This window comes from Sitodiplosis mosellana, unplaced genomic scaffold (genome assembly GCF_009176505.1).
Source record: "Sitodiplosis mosellana isolate CC-2019 unplaced genomic scaffold, AAFC_SMos_1.0 Smas_scaffold_1, whole genome shotgun sequence".
NCBI lineage: Eukaryota > Metazoa > Arthropoda > Insecta > Diptera > Cecidomyiidae > Sitodiplosis > Sitodiplosis mosellana.
Window position 1 is genome coordinate 9,891,414 of NW_022595244.1, and position 22,011 is coordinate 9,913,424.

Consider the following 22,011-nt stretch of genomic DNA (forward strand, 5'->3'; position numbering starts at 1 on the left):
ATTCAAAATTTTAACTTTTTTTTTCAAATGAACAGATGGCTTCTTCTCGCAAGCTCTACTTAAGGGCGAAGTGATTGAAAACATGTCACAGGCAAAGTTTGTAGCTGGAATCTATGCCCCTACAAGTAAGTCAGCTTTAGAATAATTTTTATTCTTTTTTTCGTGTGAATTTTCGATTCAAATATTCTATCAATTGTGTGTGTTCATTTTTGCTTGTACTGAGACGAAACGATTTTATTACAGGATATTTGTATGCATTCAAAGACAAGTTAACTGAAGAAATGCTGTCTACATGTACCGCATTTATTCTGTCAAAAACGGAAATTATCACGAATGCTCATTGTGTGGCTGGCGCCCCATATATTTATGTGGTAGTTGGTACGAAAGTTGCATTAGAGAAAAACCTAATCAAAGTCGAAAAAGTGAGATTTGCATATCATCCTCTTTATAATGAATCAATTGTTGGTGCATTTGATATTGCCAAAATTACATTGGAAAAGCCATTAGAGTTCAGCGATACCGTTGGCAGTATCAGAGTCGTGGACAAAGATTACAAATTGAATAACTCATCAGAAGTGGTCACCGTATATGGGTATGGTGTGTTGAACAGCATCGGACCATTGAAATTGAGGCGTTGCGATGCGAAGTATATATCTGATGTCAACCGAGCCGACACATTCAACCCAGTTCAGACTTTGTACTTTACCACTGGTGATTCTAAAAAAGATGGTGAAATTATTACACCTGGCGATTCGGGTGGACCAGTCGTTTCAAAAACAAATGGCAAAATCGTGGGCATAACTACGAGTATAAATGGAACAACAGGTGGCCGCGGAATGTTCCTTCCAATTACTCTATTTCTTGATTTTATTCGTAACCCAAAGGTATCTAATCACAATGCCCCAATTTTTATTCTCAACAACGCAAACAAAATCATTTTTTGCATTAATTTCAGCGCGTGAAACCACTTCCAACTTCGCTCACACCTAACGAAGCTAAATTTATAGCCAGTATAAGGGTATTTCCAAGTAAGTGTGCATTCGAATTTCGAACTAAATCAAACCTTCTTAACGTCACTTTTTTTTAAATTTTAAATAGAGGAGAGGCAAAAGTGGAGATTTTTCATGATTCATAAACGTTAATATTCATTCTGAGATGTTTTTCTATTGCAGAATTTCTTACTGCTTACAATAAAGATTTTGCCGATTACGACGAAAACTTTCAACTCCAATTTAATGGAATCATTTTGTCGGAAACGGAGATTTTGACCTGTGCACATCAAGTGCACGGTGCCCCATACGTCTATGTAATAGTTAATAAACTCACAAGCAATGAGAAAACAATCAGAGTCACTAAATCCCAGATAAAAATTCATGAGAAATACGCATTTCCTGGATTGACATTTAACATTGCCAAGATTACCCTAAAAAATCCGCTAGAGTTCAACGACAACGTCGGCAGCATCGATTTGGTGGACAAAGATTACAAATTGAATGACCCGTCCGAAATGGTCACTGTCTACGGTGATATGATATTGCATGGAACAATGAGAATGAGACGTTATGATGTAAAGTATTTGGATGGCGCCAAATGCAAATCGAAGTTGGGCGATCTATTTGATGCAAATCGTTTGATGTGTTACACTTTTGATGAAAGCATGGGAGATCTCTGTGCGTTTGGAGGACCGATGATTTCGAAGAAGAATAACAAAATCGTGGGCATGACCATAACTGGTATACCTGATGCGACAGTTATTTTTCAACCAATTGCACCGTTGCTCGATTGGATCCAGGAGCCAAGGGTAGGACGTAATCAAAAAAGAAGAATATAGGCTTGAAAAAAGGGTTTCAGGCGCCTGAAATCCCTGAATATCGTCTCTTTTTTTGTTCCTGTCATTTGATGTTCAACAAAAGAACCGAATAAATTTGAGAATTTAAGAAAAATGCATTTTATTTCTCATTCGCCCATGCGCAGTTACATGATTATCTGAAGTAATTGCGATCAGATGAAAAACCTCTAGACGAGGTTAAAATGGAGTGACGCTCCTGTACGAAGTTCAGAAGTTTTTTTCGCATTCACTATTGTAAAAATTTATTCACAATACGGAAAAATATCGCGTCACGACTTTTGAATTTTGTTCCAAAGCTTTTAAGCATTTTGCCGTGTAAAAGTCGTGACGCGATATTTTTTCTTATTGTGAATAAATTTTTAGTCAGACTGTTTATTTTCAACTGTCATATCAAAATGATGATGAGATTCATGCAAATCATCGCCTGTAGTCAATAAGTCTGGCTTCAATCGAAATGCATGAATTGCTATTCACACCGGAATTCGAATTGATTTTGCATCACTTGGAATTTAGGATCAAAGCATTTCATTAGAAACCGAATGTGATGTGTGTTAATCCATATATTTGGCATTCAACCATGCATTATCAAGTTTCTAACGCATTGCGACGAAACATATACACAAATTATAAACATGTTGATTAGCTTCAGCTGATAAAGTTCAAAATTTGTCGCTAATCGCAAAGAAAAATTCTGGAAATATTCACTGATTGATGTAGCTTCAAATTAAATGAAGTCATGTGGCAAACGAATTCCGATGATTTTTTTTTTGTTTTCGACCCAAAAATTGAAAACATTCCACAAGTTTCCTGGAACACGTTATTTTCAACGCGATATTGTTATCAATTTTACACAGAATCCGACGCCCGCCCAAACTCTTATGCCGATTATACATAAAACAGACATTTAATTGTGTGTTTGTAAATCAGACCGCATCGCGCTACTGTTCCCCCCACTCAAATGCTTCGCAGTCGATTGTCAGTGTGGTTTATTCCAGTCAGTCTGACAGTTCCAATCGCATTTACTTAAAGAAAAAATCGCAAGCATTTTTCATGTTTGCGTTCTAGTTTACAATTAAATCAGCCAATAATGAATAATTGTGTTGGTGAAATTGTTATAAAATCATTAAAAAGTCAACAATTTAAACAAGTTTGTATTGCAAAAAAAATATTGCGGCGTAAATTGCTGTATTGTTGATAGGGAACATTGAGAAGCCATTTGAAATAGACTTTTATTAAAATTTTTCACAGTTAAAAAGTGAATCGATTCAATTTAAAATAAAACGTGTGCAAATCAAAAGTAAATGTATAAAAATGCCGATCAATTGTGAAGTTCATTTCGACAGTAATCCGGCAAAAGTAGTTTATGCTGGCCAAGTACTAAGCGGAACGTGTCGGCTGACGTCGACAGAACACTTGAATGTTCGTAGTATATTTATTCGCATACAAGGGACTGCACATGCACAATGGCAAGAGGGCACCGGTGAAAAGAGTAAAACGTTCACGGGTGATGAAGACTATCTCAATGAACGAACATATTTCGTGAACCGATCCACATTTTATGCGGGTGGTAGCGTATCATTCCAAGATATACTCATTCTTCATCATTTTCAGCATTTGATTGCAATGATTGAAGTTTATTTGATGGCATTGTTATAGGTGAGACTCGATTGTTGGCAGGAAGTTATACTTACAATTTTCAATGTATGTTACCGCCTGGTTTGCCAACATCATTCGAAGGTTTGACGCACATTTTCATATCCATTCAAATTTGTGTTTTAATAATTTTTTTTCAACGGTGAATTGGATTTGGTTCAATTTAAAGGCGAGTTTGGATACATTCGATATTTTACGCGAGTTGTGATCGACATTCCACTATTGCCAGACCAAACATTCGAGCAGCTATTTACTGTTATTAAAGCCGTTAATCTGAATGCTGATCCAGCCCTTCAAGTAATTTCCGTTCTTAGTTTCATCAAAAAAGTGATTCATATGTATTGATTACTCATTCACAGGCTCCAGTCATTGCTGAAAAAAGCAAAACCTTCTCACCAGTTTTACTATGCTGTTTTACATCGTCGCCGCCCATGACAATCCTCGCTCGAATTCCAGTTGGAGGCTATACGCCCGGTCAAGTTATCAATTTGGAAATTAATGTAAAAAATGAGAGCGATCAACCAGCATCCAAATTTACGATAAAATTGATTAAGGTAAGACGAAAATCGGCGCAGAACTTTCTACTGTTACTCAATGAGTGTCGTTCATCCCAATCCATTAGCAAGTCATTTATTATGTGTGCGAAAACAGTACGCGCCAGAAACATGAAACAATTCCGATATTTGAGATGGAAACACGTGGTTGTGATGTAGGCAAAGAAGAGGATTATCGGGTAAATTTGGAAGTTCCTTCAATACCTCCATCAAATTTTTCTACGAGCAACATCATCAAAGTAAAATATTCCATTCGTGTAAGTTGATTCTTTCATATTAGTTATCTTTATTTTGTTTCAATCGATTTTCATGGTTACACTAGAGTGGTCCAAAAAAAAAAGTTGTCCCTCATCCGGAATGTCCGGCCAGTTTCGAAAAATATACCTCAAAAAAATAGGTTCTGTCTAAAAAAATGATATGGGTACCATACAAAATCATGAGGCAAGAATTATATGAAATTTTTCATGACAGCGATTTCGGAAGCCATTTTAGATTGCAACTTTTCGACCTAAATCATTTTTCCAGCCACTTTTCGGCCAAAACCAGTGATGGGGTTTTATTTGGCTCGTCAATATCTATAACTTTTATCAAGACATCAGCCATTGAAAAGGCATTGTGGGCCAGTTACAGTGTAAAATGATCGAAAAAATGGCAATTCTTCGGCATTTTTTGCAATTTTGCTCTACTGGTCCCCCAGGTGGTAAACTTTTGTTCAGTTTTCGACTCGTGTCGTGTAGCCAGCAGCCGTATGAACAATTTGGCACTTCTCAGATTGCAATTTGGATGGAATTTAGTGCCGATTGATTCAGACATAGAAGACAAATTTCAGGCCAAAATGAGCAAATCACAAACATGAGCTTCGGTTTGACAGGTAAAAGCAAATTATTTCTACCCTTTCTGCCTTTAAACTTCTAGTATGATCCTTAACGAACATTTTGGGTACTTACATGACCAAATCGAGTGATGTTTCCACATATTTCTGGCCTCATATTCGATTTCAACTCCCAAAAAATCGACTTTTGACCAAAAAATCCTTAAGTATAGGCTTTTCAGGGATGGTGTCTTGGCACAAAGTTATTTTTTCTCAAAAATATGGGGAGTCTACTCAGACAAAAACTCTCAAAATTGACTTTTTAAGGTACCTCCCGAACAAAAGTTACGTTTTTCATGCATTTTTCTATGAAATTATCAATTTTTGTTCGGGAGGTACCCCAAAAATACACTTTTCGGATGAGTTTCTTACTACAAAGTTATTTTTTTCGAGAAATATTGGGAATCTACTCACACAGAATCTCTTATGAATGATTTTTGGGGTACCTCCCGAACAAAAATTGATATTTTCATAGTAAAATCCATGAAAAACGTATATTTTGTTCGGGAGGTACCTTAAAAAGTCAATTTTGAGAGTTTTTGTCTGGGTAGACTCCCCATATTTTTGAGAAAAAATAACTTTGTGCCAAGACACCATCCCTGAAAAGCCTATACTTAAGGATTTTTTGGTCAAAAGTCGATTTTTTGGGAGTTGAAATCGAATATGAGGCCAGAAATATGTGAAAACATCACTCGATTTGGTCGTGTTAGTACTTAAAATGTTCGTAAGGGATCATACTAGATGTTCAAAGGCAGAACTGGTAGAAATCGCTTGCTTTTATTTGTCAAATCGAAGCTCATGTTTGTGATTTGCTCATTTTGGCCTGAAATTTGTCTAATATGTGTAAATCAATTGTCGCCAAATTTCATCCAAATTGCAATCTTACAAGTACCAAAATTTTTGTACGGGTTCTAACTACATGACACACCACCTAAGTGGCCAGTAGAGCGAAAAATGCGAAAAATGCCGAAAAATTGTCTTTTTTTCGGTCATTTTACACTGTAACTGGCCCAGAAGGCCTTTTCAAGGGCTGATGTCTTGGTAAAAGTTGTAGATATTGACGAGCCAAACAAAACCCCATCAACACTTTTTGTCGAAATTTGGTTGGAATAATGGAATTAGTTGAAATGTTGCGATCCAAAATGGCTTCCGAAATCGCTGTCATGAAAAATTTCATATAATTCTTGCCTCATGATTTTGTATGGTACCCATATCATTTTTTTAGACAGAACCTATTTTTTTGAGGTATATTTTTCGAAACTGGCCGGACATTCCGGATGAGGGACAACTTTTTTTTGACCACTCTACGGTTACACCAATACCTAAATTTATTCAATTTTTTTTTTACAGATAATAGGTTCGGTGCCATGCTTTCACATAAATCCAATCATCGATCTACCAATCACCATCGGCACTTACCCAATTCAGGATATAACACCAACGGCCACCGGGTATCCACATCCGACTGATATGGCAATCAATAGCGTAATTTTGCCACCATCGGTGTCACAAGTGTTCGATCAGAACAATCAGCTGCCATACTCAGCTGTGCCCAGTGCTCCGAGCGCTCCGTTTCCAATTCCACAGGATGGTAAAATAAATACAAATCCTACAATTTCTTTAAAGTTTCAATCAGTTTTAATTGATCGGTAATCATTTTTTTTCCCTTTCCTTCCACAGAACCTCCAAGCTATATGGAGGCAATGCAATCGGCAACGATCGCAGACAGCAACAATCTCACACCCAAGTACCCAATGTACAATCAAAGAACTTCTTACTCAAATGGAAACTAGCGGCACAATATTCCGTTTCATTATTTATTATTGAATGAACAAAAGAGTAACCGTTACTGTGAATCATACGTTTTATGCAATATTTCTCGGATTTTTCTCTAGATTTCTATTTTATTTTATTTTATTTTATTGATATGCGGGTAATTTTGATAGATTTTTCTCCTTATATGTACAAACTTCAATTAAAGTGTAAATTTTGGCATGGAGTATTTTTGTAATAAATGATTCTCACTTGATTTCCAACAAATGTTCAAATTCATTTAGAATTGGATAGGTTCCATACGATTTATTCAGAGCTTGTGTTGATTTCACTTCAAATGCAACATTCTTAACCACCTTCATCATTGCTCAAAGTATGTCATACTGAAAACACTTGTTGAATCTCGGTAAAATTTGAAAAATTCCATTGCTCCGTCCAACATCAACATATGTTGATGCAAATTATCGCTTGTGGCGATTAGGATTGTCACATTAGAACGCGCATTCATTGCATGAATTTGTAGCTGCATATGAATTTGGATTGTATTTACATCATTTCAATATAGAGTCATGTACTCCAACACAAGTTTGAAATGATCCACAGTGTTCCATCGAATAACGATTTTGTCGTCATTTCCAGGCCAACCCCATTCCGTTGTGAAATTCCTCAGTTACGTCTGTTGAATTGTTGATAATTGTTGCCGAAAATAATTCACTCATTCTGACTCAGATGTCACTATCATTCCCAAAAGAATCATTCCAAAATCATGTATTTTCAATTAATATTCAGAGCGAAATTGAACACAAAAAAACACATAGAGCAAACGTATATTATGTATAATCTCTCACAAACACGCAATCACGATTTGTGTTGCGTTTTTCCTCTCTGTTGGACGACAGTCAATTCATGCGGCATTTCGCAAAGTTTTTGTTTACATCGTAAATGGAGCGAGTGCCGTGCCGTTGTGCATTGGAATATCAACACGCTGTGGTATCGCAATAGTTTTATCAAATTGTCGACGCGTCGCGTGCGACGTTTGCAATCAGCACGCACACGTACACACAATACGATTCGGCACACTCTCGATTGCTTTTCAATGTGTTAGTTCTTTTAATTTTTTTTCTCGGTCTAAAACTCGATTTTGATTGTGTGTGATATTGTCCGCTGGCCCGCATGTATTCATTTATCGTGCCGACACTGCGGAGCCATAAATGAAAACAACAGCGCGTTGATATTGCATGCAAGACTTAGAAATCCCGCCGTCACTGAAGTAGTCAGTTGTCAGTGCGTATTTTTTTAGTGAACATCGAAGTCAGTTCATATTGTTAGTCCCCGCATTCGCACAAAGAAGCAGAAAAAAACAGATTTGCAAGTACACTTCATTTGTCCTTGAAATTGACGCCCAACATTGTGTTCTAGTTTAGAAAAAAAATTGGCAAAAAGAAAGAAAAGTGAAACAAAATGCTGCGAAATCAAAAGGTTTGGAGTGCGAAAAAAGTTGTGTTACTGTGCCAGAAATCGATTTAGCTTTTTTTGGTGTTTGACAGACGTGATGACTAATAAGCTATAAATAGAAACCGAAACAGTTTTTTTTCTTTGACAACAGAATACAAAAAAACTAGACCAACATCATTGTTCGAAATAAAAGTGTGGAAAATAAAAACAAAATTGTCACCAAAATGCCGACAACTTGTGAAATTGATTTTGAAAACAATCCGCTGAAAGTGATTTATGCCGGCCAACTTCTACGTGGAACCGTTCAACTCACTTCGACGGAAGAGAAAAATGTTCGCGGTGTTTATATTTGTATACACGGAAAGGCTCATTGCTATTGGACGGAAGGTTCCGGGGATAATCGCAGAACATACAGCGGCGATGAAGACTATTTGAATGAACGAACGTATTTTGTAGGTGGAAATAGTGGTTAGTGTTCGATGAAAGTCATTTCAATATTGATATTTTCTTGTTTCTATCGATTGCGATCAATTGTCGTCTTCACGATTATATTTTATATTGTTGAAATTTCAGGTGAAATTCGATTATCGCCCGGAAGCTATAATTACAGTTTTCAATGTATGTTGCCACCCGGCCTGCCTACATCGTTCGAAGGTGAAATTGGGTACATTCGTTACACAGCCCGCGTCGTTCTTGACATCCCACTATGGCCTGATAAATCATTTGAAGTACCGTTCACCGTTATCAAAGCCATCAATTTGAATGCAGATCCAAGGCTCAAAGTAATTTACATTTTGTTCGCTGCATCAATTGATCAGTATTAATTCTGTTGTGATTCATATACTACTGAATACTTTATTGAGCTTTCTTACTCTATTTATACAATGTTTCTTATCAATTAAATTCAATTAGTGCGTTTCTTTTCCAACAGCTAATCGTTATGGTGTTAATTTGATTAGTCCCATTTGATTTGATTCGTTCTAGTTTCTAATTATGAATTACAATATTTCAACATCATTATTTCAACAAATTTATATTTTGTTCTTCATAGGAACCAGCCATTGTTGAACAAAACAAAACGTTTTCCTTGTGTTGTCTACTGTGCTGTTGCTCATCGGACCCAATGCGAATTATTGCTCGCACACCAGTTGGAGGATACGCTCCGGGTCAAATCATCAACTTGGAAATTAATGTCAAAAATGAGAGTGACCAGCCCGTGTCAGAATTCACGGTACAACTGATAAAGGTAAATGTATTTTATCGATAAATATGTTATCATTTCAATTTTAATTCTAATCTATGAAATGTTTCTTTTCAGCAAATCAATTACCACACACATGCGGGCAGTGCGCGTCAAAAACATGAAACGATTTCGATAATCGAGCAGGATACACGTGGCTGTGACGTAAGCCAGGAGGAGATAATTCGTGTCAACATGGAAGTCCCACCAATCCCTCCAACCGACTTCGATACGAGCAATATCGTCAAAGTTAGATACTCAATCCGCGTAAGTGTCACATAGTTTGAGCATTTTTTTCTTTTATTTTAGTGCAGTTAATTCATTCGGAAATTATTTACAGATAATTGGTTCAGTGGCATGCTGTCACAATAATCCGGTCATTGATCTTCCAATCACCATCGGTTCCTATCCCATTCAGGATGCATCGCCAGCGTACGCTGGGTATCCCATCGGCTATCAGCAATCCATCGGATATCCTCATCCAAATAATATTCAAACCGATAATATAATTTCGCAACAGCCATCGGCCCCACAACTGACAGACCAAAGTAACTTCTCTACACTGCCATATCCAAGCGCTGCTCCGAACGCTCCATTCCAATTCCCAAATGAAGGTAAACATACATCCTTAATTTAAGTATTATGAACCGATTGTAATGCGACTTTTATGATTTTTTTTTTTAGATCCTCCAACATACGAGGAAGCAGTTATAAAGGGCGGAGAAGGCGATAACTTCAAACCAAAATATCCAATGTTCAAACGCAACACTTCTTACTCAAGCGGAAATTGAAAATGTTCTTGCTTTAAGACCAATATTAAACGAACGGTCAATTTTGACCAAATGACAATTTACTTTTAGCTCATACACTTACTAGCCGTAGTATTCGTAATGCTTCGATTTACATTATAATATACATCGAGTGGCACATTTTGATATAAATCTATTTGATATGGCTTCAACGCTGCTACCTCATTATTGAGACACAGTATTTCTTATGGTATTTAGAGTGAATAAAATACAATTAAAACGAACCAATTAAAAATTAGTGTTTTTACTTAATTTATGATATTGAATGTTCTACACCAATGAATAGAATGAAATTGTCCGTTCTTTATTTGTGATGATGCTGAACCACATCAAATCTTTCTGAATATTCCATGTGGTTTTTTGCTTTTCGCAAAAATCGGCACGCTAAATCATCAAAACAATACACTGTATTAACGGTATATTCCATTGGTGAAGACAGATTGCTGTTCTATTTAATAAAAAGAATTTTATATATTTTTCTGAATAACTTTTGAAACAACTAGTCATAAAATATGGAAACTCTATGTCTATGACTTAGCATTTGAAATACATTTGAAGTGAATATTGGAATCCGGTGGTTGGATCTGAAATGGAGTGTAATAGTTTGTATTGGACGCATCGTAATGTTTATGTTTATGTCCCTGCAAGCGTTTTGAGTTGCGTTCGATTTGTCAAAGCGTTGATGCGTCGCTTTTGCCGAAGATGCTCCCAAATTGCGTATACTTTCGATGCGAACCAACGCTAGGACAGATGTGCGTATGCTTGTAAGTTTTTTTGGAGAGCTTAATTGCGCATGGCCCAACTCCCACGTTCTAATCACACAGTTGTCAGTGCGTTTTGTTTTAGAGATCATTAAAATCAGTTCATACTATTAGTTTTCCCCATTTGAACAGAAAATTTGCAAGTGCTAGCAGCACTTTATTTGCCCTTGAAATTAACGCCAAATCTGTGCTTTAGAGAACGTCATCAAAATCGAAGCATCAACTCTAGTTTAAAATGAGGTAGCCAAAAAAACCGGCAAAGTCAGAGTTCGGCCAATCGATGAAGTTTCCATTGTTTCTTGTTAGATGCGATGAATCAAAAGTTATAAATAAAAACAGTTTTTTCGTTGAAAACTAATGAGCAACACTGTAGTGTGAGAAATAAAGAATTGCCATAAAAATGCCGACGACTTGTGAAATTGATTTTGAGAACAATCCGCAAAAAGTGATTTATGCTGGCCAAACGCTACGCGGAACGGTACGGCTAAATTTAACAAGAGGAAAAAAAATACTCGCAGTGTGCATATTCGTATAGATGGAAGGGCTTGTTGTCATTGGACGAGGGGTACGGTGAACAGCGCAAATCAAACAAATGCAATGAGTACTATTTGAATGAAGGAATATATTTCATGGATAGAAGCAATTGTAACTGTTCGATAAACGCCATTTAAATTGAATTACCCTACGATTGTACGACGTCTTATGATTGAAATTTCGTTTGATAAAATTACAGGCGAAACTCCGTTTTCGCCCGGAAGTTATAATTACAGTTTTCAATGTATGTTGCCACCCGACCTGCTTACATCGTTCGAAAGTGACATTGGGTACATTCGTTTCACAGACCGTCTCGTTCTTGACATTCCACGATGGCCTGATAGAATATTCGAAGATCCGTTCACTGTTATAAAGGCTGTCGATTTGAACGAATATCCTACTCTAAAAGTAAATAACTCCTTTACTTTGTTCTTGTGGCACTACGGATGAAATGACAATACCAGTTGGAGGATACGCTCCGGGTCAAATCATCAATTTGGAAATTATTGTAAAAAATGGTAGTAATCAACCAGTCTCTGAATTTTGGATACAATTGATGAAGTTAAACACACATCGAGAAGTAAAAATTAGGTTATTCACTTCTATTTTTTAAAAAATTGCAATTTTTCCAAATTAACCTAAGAATGACAGATAAAACACACAAAAATCGAAATATCTGCAATAAATGTCCATCCCAAAAAGTTTTTCAAATGGAAAGATATCATAAAATCTTCAGCATATGGTTGTGCATATTTTGAGAGAATTTTTTTGTCATTTTGAATTCCTTCTGTTTTTCCCGTTTCCCAAATTTTTTACCATTTACGAACTATCTTTTCAGGAAATCACTTACCACACTCATCCAAACAGTAGTCGTCAGAAACATGAAACGAATCCGATAATCCAACAAAAGACACGTGGCTGTGGCGCAAACGAGGAAGAGATAATTCGGGTAAATTTTGAAATACCATCCGTTCAACCAACCAATACTTCGACGAACAGCATCATTCACGTTGAATACTCGCTTCATGTGAGCTTTTTAAGATCCGAGGCTTTTCTCATCCTTTAACTTCAGCTTTGAATTTGGACTTTTCTTGTAGATAATCGGTATAATGGATTCTTGTAACAGCAGTCCAGTCTTCGATCTTCCCATCACGATTGGTACTCATCCCATTTTGGATGCAACATCAGCGCATACAGGAAATTCCACCGAATATCTAAACCTCAACAATATTTTAACCGACAGTGTAATTTCGCAACAGCCAACTTCCCCACAAGTGCGTTCGGCGCCACAACTGCCAGACCAAAACAGCTTATCTTCACCGCCATATTCGGCTCCGCCGTCATACCCTTATGATGGTAAAACTGAAATCGTAAAACTTGCACACATTCAAATATAACAATTTCTACAAATTTCTTACTACAGATCTTCCAACTTACCAGGAAGCAGTACAGAGAGACGGCTGTAGCTTCAAATCAAAATATCCGACGTTTTAACGTGCTAATCCATACTCGATAATATAATGAAAGTTATATAGGCTAATGGCTAATTCTAACGAAATAACAATTGATTTTTAGCTTACAAATTCACTAGCTTCAGTATAGGTTTCATTGGAATATACATCGAAGCGTATATTTTGATAAATTTATTTGATGTCTCCAACGTACTGCCCCATTATTGAATAACATTATTTTCTATGTATATATGTATATGATCTTCAAAAAATATAGAATATAACTTCAAAATTGACTAAAAATGATTGTTTTTATTTAATCGATAATATTGAGTGTTCTACATAAGAGAGGAATTCAGCGGTTAGGTCTGATATGGAATGTGATGGACGCATCGTAATGTTTATATCACCGCAAGCGTATAACGAATACGGTCAAACCGTTGATGAATCGCTTTCGCATGAGCTATTTGCAAAACGTATGAAGCAGTTTTGAAGCGAAAAACTTCAAGCATCAACGCAAGAAAATGTGCGTACGCTTTTTAGCTTTTTTTCGGTTCCATTGCGCATGACACAGTTCGCACGTGTTTATGTTGTGTCGTCATTGCATCACTGTGCCGGATATGTTATAGCTACTGAACTCTATATTCCTTTGAATTTCTTGACGAGCTACTGTTACTAATGCGCTGTTACACTACACAGTGCAACACATAATTGCGGGCATAAGTTTTGAGAATCGCTGCTGAAAGTTCTTACCAAAACTAGAAATTCTGCATCATTCGTTTTGCCAACTTGGCTGATATTTTCATTTTATGAAATTATGTATTTTAGGCTCAAACTGGATTTTGAGCACTTTTTCAACATTTTCACAAGGCTATATCACGGCAAACCGTAAGGAATATTGTTTTTGTGTCTTGCGCAAAGTTGTAGGTATTGAATGGGGAAAAAAAAATGCAAAACAAACTCACCCATCTAGGGCCTCAAAATTGCAAAAATGCCCATTTTTACCATTTTTCAACCATAACTCGCAGTGTATCAAATTTTGATGGCCACTATCTTCAGAAATATTGTAGCCAACGTATAACTGGACAACTTTGCTCAACATACTAACCCAGACTAGCTAGTTACCGTAAACACATTCTCGGCCAAATTGGTGGCCCAAAAATCGATGTAAAAAATCGATGCAATCAACCAATTTCGAGATATTGATGGTACTAATCAAAGTAGAAAATAAACGTTGGCCATTTTACTGATGGATTTGGTATCGTTTAACCAGTGTTTTATTTGCTTAACATTGCAGTAAACCCCCAGGTTTACTCAGATATTTCGAGCTGTATGCAACGAAATTCTATTCGTAGTTTATTAATAATATAATAACAACAATGAAATATAATAGTTCGTAGTGTAATAATGAATAAAATCAATAAGTTTGTTCAAAAGATTGAATAAGCCGTGTCAGTTTTTTTAAAGAATGAAAAGTTTTTGATGAAAACAATTACCTCTTCATATTTTCTGTAAGTCCCACCGGTGTAAGGCGGAAGAGTAGATCAACGCGACGATTATGGTCAAACAAGATCCTCATGCCTTCGTCTATAGCCCTCACTCAATCCACATATCAAAGGCGGAAGTGTTAAGCATTAAACGATAACCAACTTTAAACTATTATTAAGTGCATCACATGTCTATGAAGGCGAGCCAAAGGTCACATTTAATTAACTTATTAACGTTCAAATGTTCTAGTTGAAAGTAGTTTGATCAATAATCGACTATATTGGAGTACATTTTTGTGGCGTCTCCACTCGCATTTAACGTCCATTGTAGAAGCTTACTGGTCAAAGTTCAAACATCAATGCAAACATATGGAAGTGGAGGAAATGACGCCAAGCTGCACGAGGTTATTTAGCATTGATAAATAATGGGCCTATACTCTCAAGCGACAGATTTCAGATAATATTTCACTTATTCATGTTTTTATCCACCTATGCATTCATCAAGCTAATAATAATTTTTGCATAAGTACATAATATAATGTTTTGATTATTTTGTTTTTGTTTTTATTTCGTCTATGGTGGTATTTGGTTTCGTACGGTTTCGTAATTTATTGATAGAGTGCGATTAAAATCAAATGCGTAGTATTGCCACAATTCATATATTCGTTCATTGTGCTGCACCTATATTAAACGTTTCCAACACCCAAGAACATTTTACCATCCTACGGAATGAAGTCATTTGTTTCCAGTAACACCGATGATAAACTCGCATTTATAAAACTATCCTCTTCGCGATCCACATCGGACTTGTTCATTCACAAAGTTGGTGTTGAAACATACACGAGATTTTTATTCGACTTGTAAAATTCGGTTAAATTTATCGATTCAAGTAAGAAAAATTTAAAAGTTATTGTGAAATCCAATCAAAGCAAACATACAAAAATAAAAATAAGCGCCTTTGGCAAAATTGAGATTACTTCGATAATTTTTCAATCGGAATCCATCATTTGAATTCGAAAAGTCCGCAGTTATTGTTCAAATTGAGGGTGGGAATATAATCCGAAATCAGACATGCCGATTACTTGTGAGATCAATTTTGAAAACAATCCGCAGAAAGTGATTTATTCCGGCCAAATGATGTTGCGTGGAAGTGTACAATTGAATTTGTCGGCGGAAAAAAATGTTCGTGGTGTTTATATCGAATTATTTGGAGGAGAATGTGCCTCTTGGACGTCTGGTATTGGAAGATATCAAAAATCCTACATTGCCGAAGAATTATATTTAAACAAACGAATTTATTTTGTGAGCGGAGGCAGCGGTAATGTATCATGGGATGAAATCCAATTTGTTTCACCCATTGAATTAAAAATTTGATTTGATGAAATTTTGTAGGAGATGCTCGACTAGCAGCAGGAATCCATAACTATTCATTTGAATGTGATTTGCCAACTTCATTGCCAACAACAATGGAGAGTGAAAATGGATACATTCGATATGTCGCTCGGGTTGTTTTCGACATTCCACTTTGGCCGTCTAAAATAATTACACAACCATTCACCGTCATTAAACCAGTTGATCTAAATACAGTTCCAACATTACGAGTAAATCACTTCAACTTTTTCAAAAGACGATTTTTCTATAACTTTTTCTCATTTTTCTAAACATTTCTCAACAGTATCCAATCACATTCGAAAAAACCGATACGATTACCGGAATTGATTGGTTGTGTTGGCTGTATGCAGATCCAATGAAAATTTCTGTTCGCATCCCCCTTAGTGGATACGTACCAGGACAAACTATTAAGGTGCAAATAAATGTTAGCAATCAAACTGGACAACCAATCAGTGGTATTATGGTAAAATTGATCAGGGTAAGAGCAGAACACACAGATTGTCGATATATTTTGAAGCATTGTCCTTTGTTATTTACTCCAGAAAGTCACCTTATTCGCTAGCGCACACGGTAACCGTAAACAACAAAAAACCGATATTTCGACTATGACCAAAACAAAAGTAGACGGTTGCGATAAATATCAGAACAAAATGATTTATGCTAATGTTCCAGTCTCAGCAACTCCACCGACCGATTTATCATCGAGTAAAATTATCAAAATTTGTTATGTAATTCGTGTAAGTAAAATGCGCAATATCAAACGTCACAAATATGTATGACCCAATCAATTTTAATGATGCAGGTGATTACTATGACATCGTCGTATTGGAATGGTGATGCTATTGTTGATGTTCCAATTACAATTGGAACACATCCAATTCGGGATAATGTCGCAGAAAATATGACGTCGATTCCGAATATCCCGTTTGTTTTGTCGGGCAACGTAGTTTCATTGCAACCATCGGAACTGCAGTCAGTCGAGGAAGATGCACCACCATATTCATCGCTTCTAACTTCTCCACCGCCTTTTCCTAATGATGGTAAATTTACATATTTATTATATTTTATTTCATGGTTGAGAATTTAATTGAATTTTTAAAATTTTTAATACATTTTCAATCGATTTAATATTCATATCTGAAGAGCTTCCGACCTACGCAGAAGCTTTGAATCCTAACGACGAAAACATACTCAAACCAATACATCTCATGCTCAAGCACTCAAACGAAGGCCAATTGTGATTTTTTTTCCTGTTTGTGCTCGTGCCTTTCGTGAATGAGTGTTTTATTTATTTTTTTAAATAAAAATAAATGTGCCCAAAATAGTGTGACTTTTAGTGTCTGCTTCCAATGCAAATGTATACATTTAAATTTTCGTTTGCTATGTTAATCTCCAAAATATCGATGCGTCACATCTACAAAATACAATCTACATCGGATGTTTCTAGTGAACAGACAAAAAACCAAACACAGACATTCCTAACCATTTGTGTGTTTTCCTTGAACACAGACACATGAATGTGTATGTGTACATGTACATGTATTGGGATGTTATTCGCATGGCTTCATGGTGCCGACAAATTGGAGCCATCCATGAGCAGACAAAGAGCTCTCATTGAACATTTTTCGCATCAAGCCAGTTTATTTTAGTGAGCATCCAATTCGGTTACGTTAATGTTCTTTTCTCTTAATTTGGTGCAGAGATTCTGTGAATTTCACTTGCTTTCTTAATTAAATCATAATAAAATGGAAAAACGATTCGACATTTGGTTTATAATGATCTAAAAATTAAGTTGTTATTATTATCGTCTATAAATACACAGTTAAAATTATGTGCTCTTATGTCGCAAATTAGTGCTTTGTCTTACGATAGCCATATAATAACAATAATATCAAGTGTCAACGAAAATGGCAACAACGTGTAAAATTGAATTTGAAAATAATCCAAGGAAAGTGGTGTACGCTGGCCAGTTATTGAAAGGAACGGTGCGATTGCATTTGACCAAAGCGAAAAGAGTCCGTAGCCTGTACATTCGCATTCATGGTAGAGCTTATGTGCACTGGGTCGATGGTACCAGTGATAATCGAAAGGTGCGAGTGTTTACAGGCAACGAAGACTACTTCAGTGAACGAACCAATTTTGTGGGTGGCTACACTGGTATTGAATCAATGTCGGATAGTACTATATTGAAAGTCCGAACTAATTTGTATGTGATTTTGTAGGTGAAGTTCGGCTTTCGCCTGGAACATATAGTTACACTTTCCAATGCCTATTGCCACCCAATCTTCCAACGAGTCTGGAAACAGAATACGGATACATTCGATATACTGCCCGTGTTGTTCTTGATGTCCCAACTTGGTCAGATAAATCATTCGCAGTACCATTCACCGTTATCAAAATGGTCGATTTGAACAATTTTCCTAGACTTCGAGTATGTTCTGCCGATTTAACTGACCTGTACTTTCACTCATTTTCTTTTAATAAAAACGTTTTTCATTGTTTTTACACAGCAACCGGTCGAAGTGGAGAAAAATGACACATTTTTCATTTGTTGTATATTGTGTTGCTGTTCATCGCGCCCAATGCAAATCGTTGCTCGAGTACCAGTCGGTGGTTATACACCTGGCCAATTTATCAATCTAGAAATCAATGTGAACAATCATAGTGGGCAATCAATCTCCGGTTTTAACATACACTTGATTAAGGTTGGTGTTTATCGTTATTTAGAATTTCGATATTTGAGTGAATTTTATAGAAACCTTTCTTTTCTTCAAGAGAATTAAATTCTTCATACATGCTGACAGCGTACGTCAAAAGCATCTAACATATGTACTAGCTAAACAGTATGTAGATTACTCAAATGAAGAAGTGACGACTCGTGTGGATATCCGATTGCCATCTGTTCCACCAACCGATTTGTCAGCGAGTAACATCATCAAATTTGGATATTCAATTCGCGTAAGATTTCATTTCAATTTTACAAACATTTTAATCCAATTATTTTATCAATTTGTATGCAGATAACCGCTTGCGTATCTTGTTGCTACAATGATCCTGTCCTTGAAGTGCCTATTACAATTGGAACGTATCCATTGCAGGACAATGTGCCACCGCTGAATGTGCCAACATTGCATCCGCACAGTATACAAGTAAATGCAGTGGCAGATCCGATCACACCGTTACTTCCATCAAATAATGTGGTTTTGCAACAGCCAACAAACCGAACTAACTATTCTACACTGTCATATCCAAGTACATCGAATGCACCACTTTCATACCCAGACAGTGGTAAACCATTTCTTCTAAGCTGTTTAGAGTCATTGAGAATATTATTCAAAGAAAGCTTGATTGGATTTAACTAATAAATTAAACATTTTCACAGAAGATCCACCCACATACGAGGAGGCAATGCAGCTGAGTGAAGCAGCTGACAATGAGTTCCGACCGGTGTATCCATGTGAGGAGGCAATGCAGCTGAGTGAAGCAGCTGACAATGAGTTCCGACCTGTTTATCCAGTATTTAAACGCTCCACTTCTTATTCAAGTGGGAATTCAATTCATTGATAGATCACCCCTTTGAAATGTGCGAACGAAAACTTTATTTTTTTGGTCAGAGTCTTTATATCTATTATTATTAGATGTGTTGAAAACGAATATCTATGTTTGTAACAATGGTACAACCTGCAACAAAAATTGCATATTTCTCTGAATGAGTTGTACAAAAAAAATAATACGAATAAAATTGCATGAATGGAGCTTATAAAATGTGTGATATAAATGTGACCCAGATTCTGAAATAAACTTGAACTTGGATGAAGAGATTTATATTTGTTGTATATTGAATTGTTTTCGATCTAGAAGTGGAAAATATTAACACGTTCACACTGAACTAACAATATAGTTAACGTATTGTTATTCGTGTTAATATCGATAGAATGCGGTTTAATCAAGCCCCCGACCTATCCAAAGAATTGATGATTTTCGCTTCGGCAGCGCAACGACGGACGAAAGCGGAAGTACGTGTATATACATGAAACACACACACTCTATACGCTACTACACAAATAGCCATGCCAGAGCGTGACGTTCAACGCAATACATCGATCCGAAACCAACACAAACACTTTTATATTGGAATTTGGCCGTTCGATTGGAGTAGTGAGCGAGTGGTATTCGACGCGGATAATAATGAACTATCGTTGCGTTTTATGCGTTGTTAAATCCGTACGGTAACCGCAAGAATGTTGCATGCTCTTTAACGTTCGACATGTAACCGTTGTTATTTATAGCCAAAATGCTGAATTTCGCTCTTTTACAACCGAAACTAAAACATACGGAACATTCACAATGTATTTTAGTTTACGTCTCTTGAAACATTTCGAAATGTTTCTATAGAAATTTGTTCATCTATAGTGCACTGGCATTAGCTAATATGTATCTACATGGCCTGAACTTAAATAAATGAGTCGCACATACGATATCACAATTGATACGGATAAAATAGAAATTGTCATTAGATAATTAGCTTTTTATCTTTTCTCCAATTGAAAGTGCGACACTTTGGATTGATGACACGAAGAATTCAGACCGGAAACGCCTTGTCGAATAGAATACGTCGTACTATGCTAATCAAAAAACCGATAAAAACAAAAGGTGTGAAAGTGTCCGAGCAATAAAATAAAGCAAATGATGTCAGACCAAGAACTAGGCAATAAGTTTTAGCTCATTTTGCATGGCACCGAACAAACCCAATATTTATCAATGCACAAAAGCAAATATCTGCGAATACCATGGCATCTGTTGATTGGTGCCCGTGTGTAAATAAAATGACTAACATCCACTCAGTTGTAATATGTGGCTGTATGTAGTGATACACAAGTAGAACTGGTTAAGTTGATTGAAATCATGCGTTTTGTAAGGAGACAATCACGTTTAGTTATTCTTTCAGTCAGTCGACTAGTTTTGGACATTTTGACTAAGAGTGATTTGTGATTAAAGTTAACTGCAGTTGCTTATTTTGTTCGAGACAATCACTTCTAGTCAGTCAAATAGTCACTGAATGTCCCAAATTAATTGACTGAGTTAGACAGTCAAAAAATTTCCACAAGAGGGTTTAGTAATCACAATGGAAATTAGCCACTTCAAGCCACTTCGGCCGCATTCAATGCAAAACCAGTGTTTGTTTCAATGAATTTCGGTTTGAATGGCAATTTTCCTGGAAATATCTACGACGAGTATTGTGCTCAAAATTACCATTTCAAAATTCCGATGTCTCATTTGAATAATTGATTGCATCCGGTATTCCAAATAATGAAAATCGTGGTTTATATTTTGCGCCAAAATAGAAATATAGAAATTGAAACTTTATGTGATTTCCATGTTTTGTGATTAGCGTGCATTTGGTCGACACTTCGGTTCCGTTTCGTTTTTCCCTGCTTTTGTGTCCATGGACGCGGTGTCTCGCAGTGGTGAGAAACTAAAACACACCAATCACCAATATTGATGTTCACGATCATCAAATTGTTCATACTAAATTTTATCCACTTTAGGCACTCATGACATTAAATTTCTTGATTGATAAAATCAGATGTTAAGTTTCACATATAATTTACATCATAACATCACAAAAATTTACATTTTTAAAGTACAAAGCACGGTTTTTCGAATGATAAATCTTTCTTTTATGTATGTTTTATTTTTTAAACTGCTGTGATGATTTGTTTTTTCTTTTTTGTCGAAATATTTTTTTTTTCCTCCTAAGGCCTTGTTGTAACAAAGAGAATATACAGAAACAGAAACAGAATTCAGTACATTTGCGACAGAAAGAGAATCATTCTGATTGATTTTCGGTCGCAAATATACCTACTGAATTCTGTTTCTGTGTATGTTCTTTGTCACAGCGAGGTGTAATTTACGCAGCGTGAATACGGTAATTTGAATTTGAATACAAACTTTTTGATGACAAACTTTAAATTTTCTTCATTTTGGGCGCAAAAAATTGTGCATGTATACATGCATCAACACTTGTGTTGATCACAAACATTGATGTTTAGGAATATCAAATTAGAAATGGCCGTGATTAACTGCACCAACTTAATCATGATTGTGTAAAATAGTTAATCATGATTAAGTTGTAATACAGATTTAAATTTTCGATATGTTATGAATATGTTATAATGCAA

At 36.1% G+C, this 22,011-nt stretch overlaps 8 protein-coding genes across 9 annotated transcripts in view; all 8 read left to right on the forward strand.

Annotated features, from left to right (window-relative positions):
* Positions 1 to 35: 35 nt before the first annotated feature.
* Positions 36 to 1,837, forward strand: LOC129579120 (uncharacterized). Its single transcript, XM_055468789.1, has 4 exons — positions 36 to 125; positions 244 to 884; positions 956 to 1,028; positions 1,173 to 1,837. Exons 1-4 carry the CDS (start codon positions 83 to 85, stop codon positions 1,829 to 1,831), a joined length of 1,416 nt encoding a protein of 471 aa, XP_055324764.1. The 5' UTR covers positions 36 to 82; the 3' UTR covers positions 1,832 to 1,837.
* A 1,002-nt stretch (positions 1,838 to 2,839) lies between these two features.
* Positions 2,840 to 7,109, forward strand: LOC129565375 (arrestin domain-containing protein 17-like). The gene is made up of 7 exons (XM_055440207.1): positions 2,840 to 3,416; positions 3,506 to 3,586; positions 3,672 to 3,799; positions 3,862 to 4,056; positions 4,125 to 4,313; positions 6,278 to 6,518; positions 6,608 to 7,109. Exons 1-7 carry the CDS (start codon positions 3,161 to 3,163, stop codon positions 6,718 to 6,720), a joined length of 1,203 nt encoding a protein of 400 aa, XP_055296182.1. The 5' UTR covers positions 2,840 to 3,160; the 3' UTR covers positions 6,721 to 7,109.
* Positions 7,110 to 7,866: 757 nt separating this feature from the next.
* On the forward strand, positions 7,867 to 10,439 carry LOC129565367 (arrestin domain-containing protein 17-like). Of its 2 annotated transcripts, XM_055440192.1 has the most exons (7): positions 7,867 to 8,179; positions 8,307 to 8,623; positions 8,729 to 8,937; positions 9,207 to 9,401; positions 9,474 to 9,662; positions 9,736 to 10,009; positions 10,080 to 10,439. In XM_055440192.1, exons 2-7 carry the CDS (start codon positions 8,380 to 8,382, stop codon positions 10,184 to 10,186), a joined length of 1,218 nt encoding a protein of 405 aa, XP_055296167.1. In that variant the 5' UTR covers positions 7,867 to 8,179; positions 8,307 to 8,379; the 3' UTR covers positions 10,187 to 10,439. The 2 variants fall into 2 exon arrangements, with proteins under 2 accessions (XP_055296167.1, XP_055296159.1); XM_055440184.1 differs by having other exon boundaries at positions 7,868 to 8,623.
* Positions 10,440 to 12,354: 1,915 nt separating this feature from the next.
* LOC129565389 (uncharacterized) lies at positions 12,355 to 13,265 on the forward strand. The gene is made up of 3 exons (XM_055440233.1): positions 12,355 to 12,526; positions 12,597 to 12,855; positions 12,923 to 13,265. The coding sequence occupies exons 2-3, from the start codon at positions 12,609 to 12,611 to the stop codon at positions 12,991 to 12,993; spliced, it is 318 nt and encodes a 105-aa protein (XP_055296208.1). The 5' UTR covers positions 12,355 to 12,526; positions 12,597 to 12,608; the 3' UTR covers positions 12,994 to 13,265.
* A 1,985-nt stretch (positions 13,266 to 15,250) lies between these two features.
* LOC129579128 (arrestin domain-containing protein 17-like) lies at positions 15,251 to 16,403 on the forward strand. The gene is made up of 4 exons (XM_055468801.1): positions 15,251 to 15,755; positions 15,830 to 16,038; positions 16,113 to 16,307; positions 16,392 to 16,403. The coding sequence occupies exons 1-4, from the start codon at positions 15,509 to 15,511 to the stop codon at positions 16,401 to 16,403; spliced, it is 663 nt and encodes a 220-aa protein (XP_055324776.1). The 5' UTR covers positions 15,251 to 15,508.
* LOC129565385 (uncharacterized) lies at positions 16,338 to 17,323 on the forward strand. The gene is made up of 3 exons (XM_055440217.1): positions 16,338 to 16,566; positions 16,632 to 16,869; positions 16,973 to 17,323. The coding sequence occupies exons 1-3, from the start codon at positions 16,435 to 16,437 to the stop codon at positions 17,068 to 17,070; spliced, it is 468 nt and encodes a 155-aa protein (XP_055296192.1). The 5' UTR covers positions 16,338 to 16,434; the 3' UTR covers positions 17,071 to 17,323.
* Positions 17,324 to 17,471: 148 nt separating this feature from the next.
* LOC129565361 (arrestin domain-containing protein 3-like) lies at positions 17,472 to 19,578 on the forward strand. Its single transcript, XM_055440171.1, has 6 exons — positions 17,472 to 17,986; positions 18,052 to 18,260; positions 18,340 to 18,534; positions 18,605 to 18,787; positions 18,850 to 19,117; positions 19,212 to 19,578. The coding sequence occupies exons 1-6, from the start codon at positions 17,737 to 17,739 to the stop codon at positions 19,391 to 19,393; spliced, it is 1,287 nt and encodes a 428-aa protein (XP_055296146.1). The 5' UTR covers positions 17,472 to 17,736; the 3' UTR covers positions 19,394 to 19,578.
* A 2,158-nt stretch (positions 19,579 to 21,736) lies between these two features.
* LOC129565338 (arrestin domain-containing protein 2-like) overlaps positions 21,737 to 22,011 on the forward strand; it is a 12,886-nt gene continuing 12,611 nt past the window's right edge. The window contains exon 1 of the mRNA XM_055440158.1: positions 21,737 to 21,758. The gene's annotated coding sequence lies outside the window, so the exon portion shown is untranslated. The remainder of the gene's footprint in view (positions 21,759 to 22,011) is intronic.

What these genes read in the sequence shown, in the direction of transcription:
- LOC129579120 (XM_055468789.1), top strand. Translation starts at nt 83, where the DNA reads ATGTCACAGGCAAAGTTTGTAGCTGGAATCTATGCCCCTACAA. An exon ending in TGGAATCTATGCCCCTACAA is followed by an intron (nt 126 to 243) that starts GTAAGTCAGCTT and finishes ATTTTATTACAG; the next exon opens with GATATTTGTATGCATTCAAA. An exon ending in CAGTATAAGGGTATTTCCAA is followed by an intron (nt 1,029 to 1,172) that starts GTAAGTGTGCAT and finishes TTTCTATTGCAG; the next exon opens with AATTTCTTACTGCTTACAAT.
- LOC129565375 (XM_055440207.1), top strand. Translation starts at nt 3,161, where the DNA reads ATGCCGATCAATTGTGAAGTTCATTTCGACAGTAATCCGGCAAAAGTA. An exon ending in TTTGCCAACATCATTCGAAG is followed by an intron (nt 3,587 to 3,671) that starts GTTTGACGCACA and finishes TTCAATTTAAAG; the next exon opens with GCGAGTTTGGATACATTCGA. An exon ending in ATGCTGATCCAGCCCTTCAA is followed by an intron (nt 3,800 to 3,861) that starts GTAATTTCCGTT and finishes ACTCATTCACAG; the next exon opens with GCTCCAGTCATTGCTGAAAA.
- LOC129565367 (XM_055440192.1), top strand. Translation starts at nt 8,380, where the DNA reads ATGCCGACAACTTGTGAAATTGATTTTGAAAACAATCCGCTGAAAGTG. An exon ending in TTTTGTAGGTGGAAATAGTG is followed by an intron (nt 8,624 to 8,728) that starts GTTAGTGTTCGA and finishes TTGAAATTTCAG; the next exon opens with GTGAAATTCGATTATCGCCC. An exon ending in ATGCAGATCCAAGGCTCAAA is followed by an intron (nt 8,938 to 9,206) that starts GTAATTTACATT and finishes TGTTCTTCATAG; the next exon opens with GAACCAGCCATTGTTGAACA.
- LOC129565389 (XM_055440233.1), top strand. Translation starts at nt 12,609, where the DNA reads ATGGATTCTTGTAACAGCAGTCCAGTCTTCGATCTTCCCATCACGATT. An exon ending in GCCGTCATACCCTTATGATG is followed by an intron (nt 12,856 to 12,922) that starts GTAAAACTGAAA and finishes TTCTTACTACAG; the next exon opens with ATCTTCCAACTTACCAGGAA.
- LOC129579128 (XM_055468801.1), top strand. Translation starts at nt 15,509, where the DNA reads ATGCCGATTACTTGTGAGATCAATTTTGAAAACAATCCGCAGAAAGTG. An exon ending in TTTTGTGAGCGGAGGCAGCG is followed by an intron (nt 15,756 to 15,829) that starts GTAATGTATCAT and finishes GAAATTTTGTAG; the next exon opens with GAGATGCTCGACTAGCAGCA. An exon ending in ATACAGTTCCAACATTACGA is followed by an intron (nt 16,039 to 16,112) that starts GTAAATCACTTC and finishes ATTTCTCAACAG; the next exon opens with TATCCAATCACATTCGAAAA.
- LOC129565385 (XM_055440217.1), top strand. Translation starts at nt 16,435, where the DNA reads ATGACCAAAACAAAAGTAGACGGTTGCGATAAATATCAGAACAAAATG. An exon ending in AAATTTGTTATGTAATTCGT is followed by an intron (nt 16,567 to 16,631) that starts GTAAGTAAAATG and finishes TTAATGATGCAG; the next exon opens with GTGATTACTATGACATCGTC. An exon ending in ACCGCCTTTTCCTAATGATG is followed by an intron (nt 16,870 to 16,972) that starts GTAAATTTACAT and finishes TCATATCTGAAG; the next exon opens with AGCTTCCGACCTACGCAGAA.
- LOC129565361 (XM_055440171.1), top strand. Translation starts at nt 17,737, where the DNA reads ATGGCAACAACGTGTAAAATTGAATTTGAAAATAATCCAAGGAAAGTG. An exon ending in TTAACATACACTTGATTAAG is followed by an intron (nt 18,535 to 18,604) that starts GTTGGTGTTTAT and finishes CTTTTCTTCAAG; the next exon opens with AGAATTAAATTCTTCATACA. An exon ending in AATTTGGATATTCAATTCGC is followed by an intron (nt 18,788 to 18,849) that starts GTAAGATTTCAT and finishes ATTTGTATGCAG; the next exon opens with ATAACCGCTTGCGTATCTTG.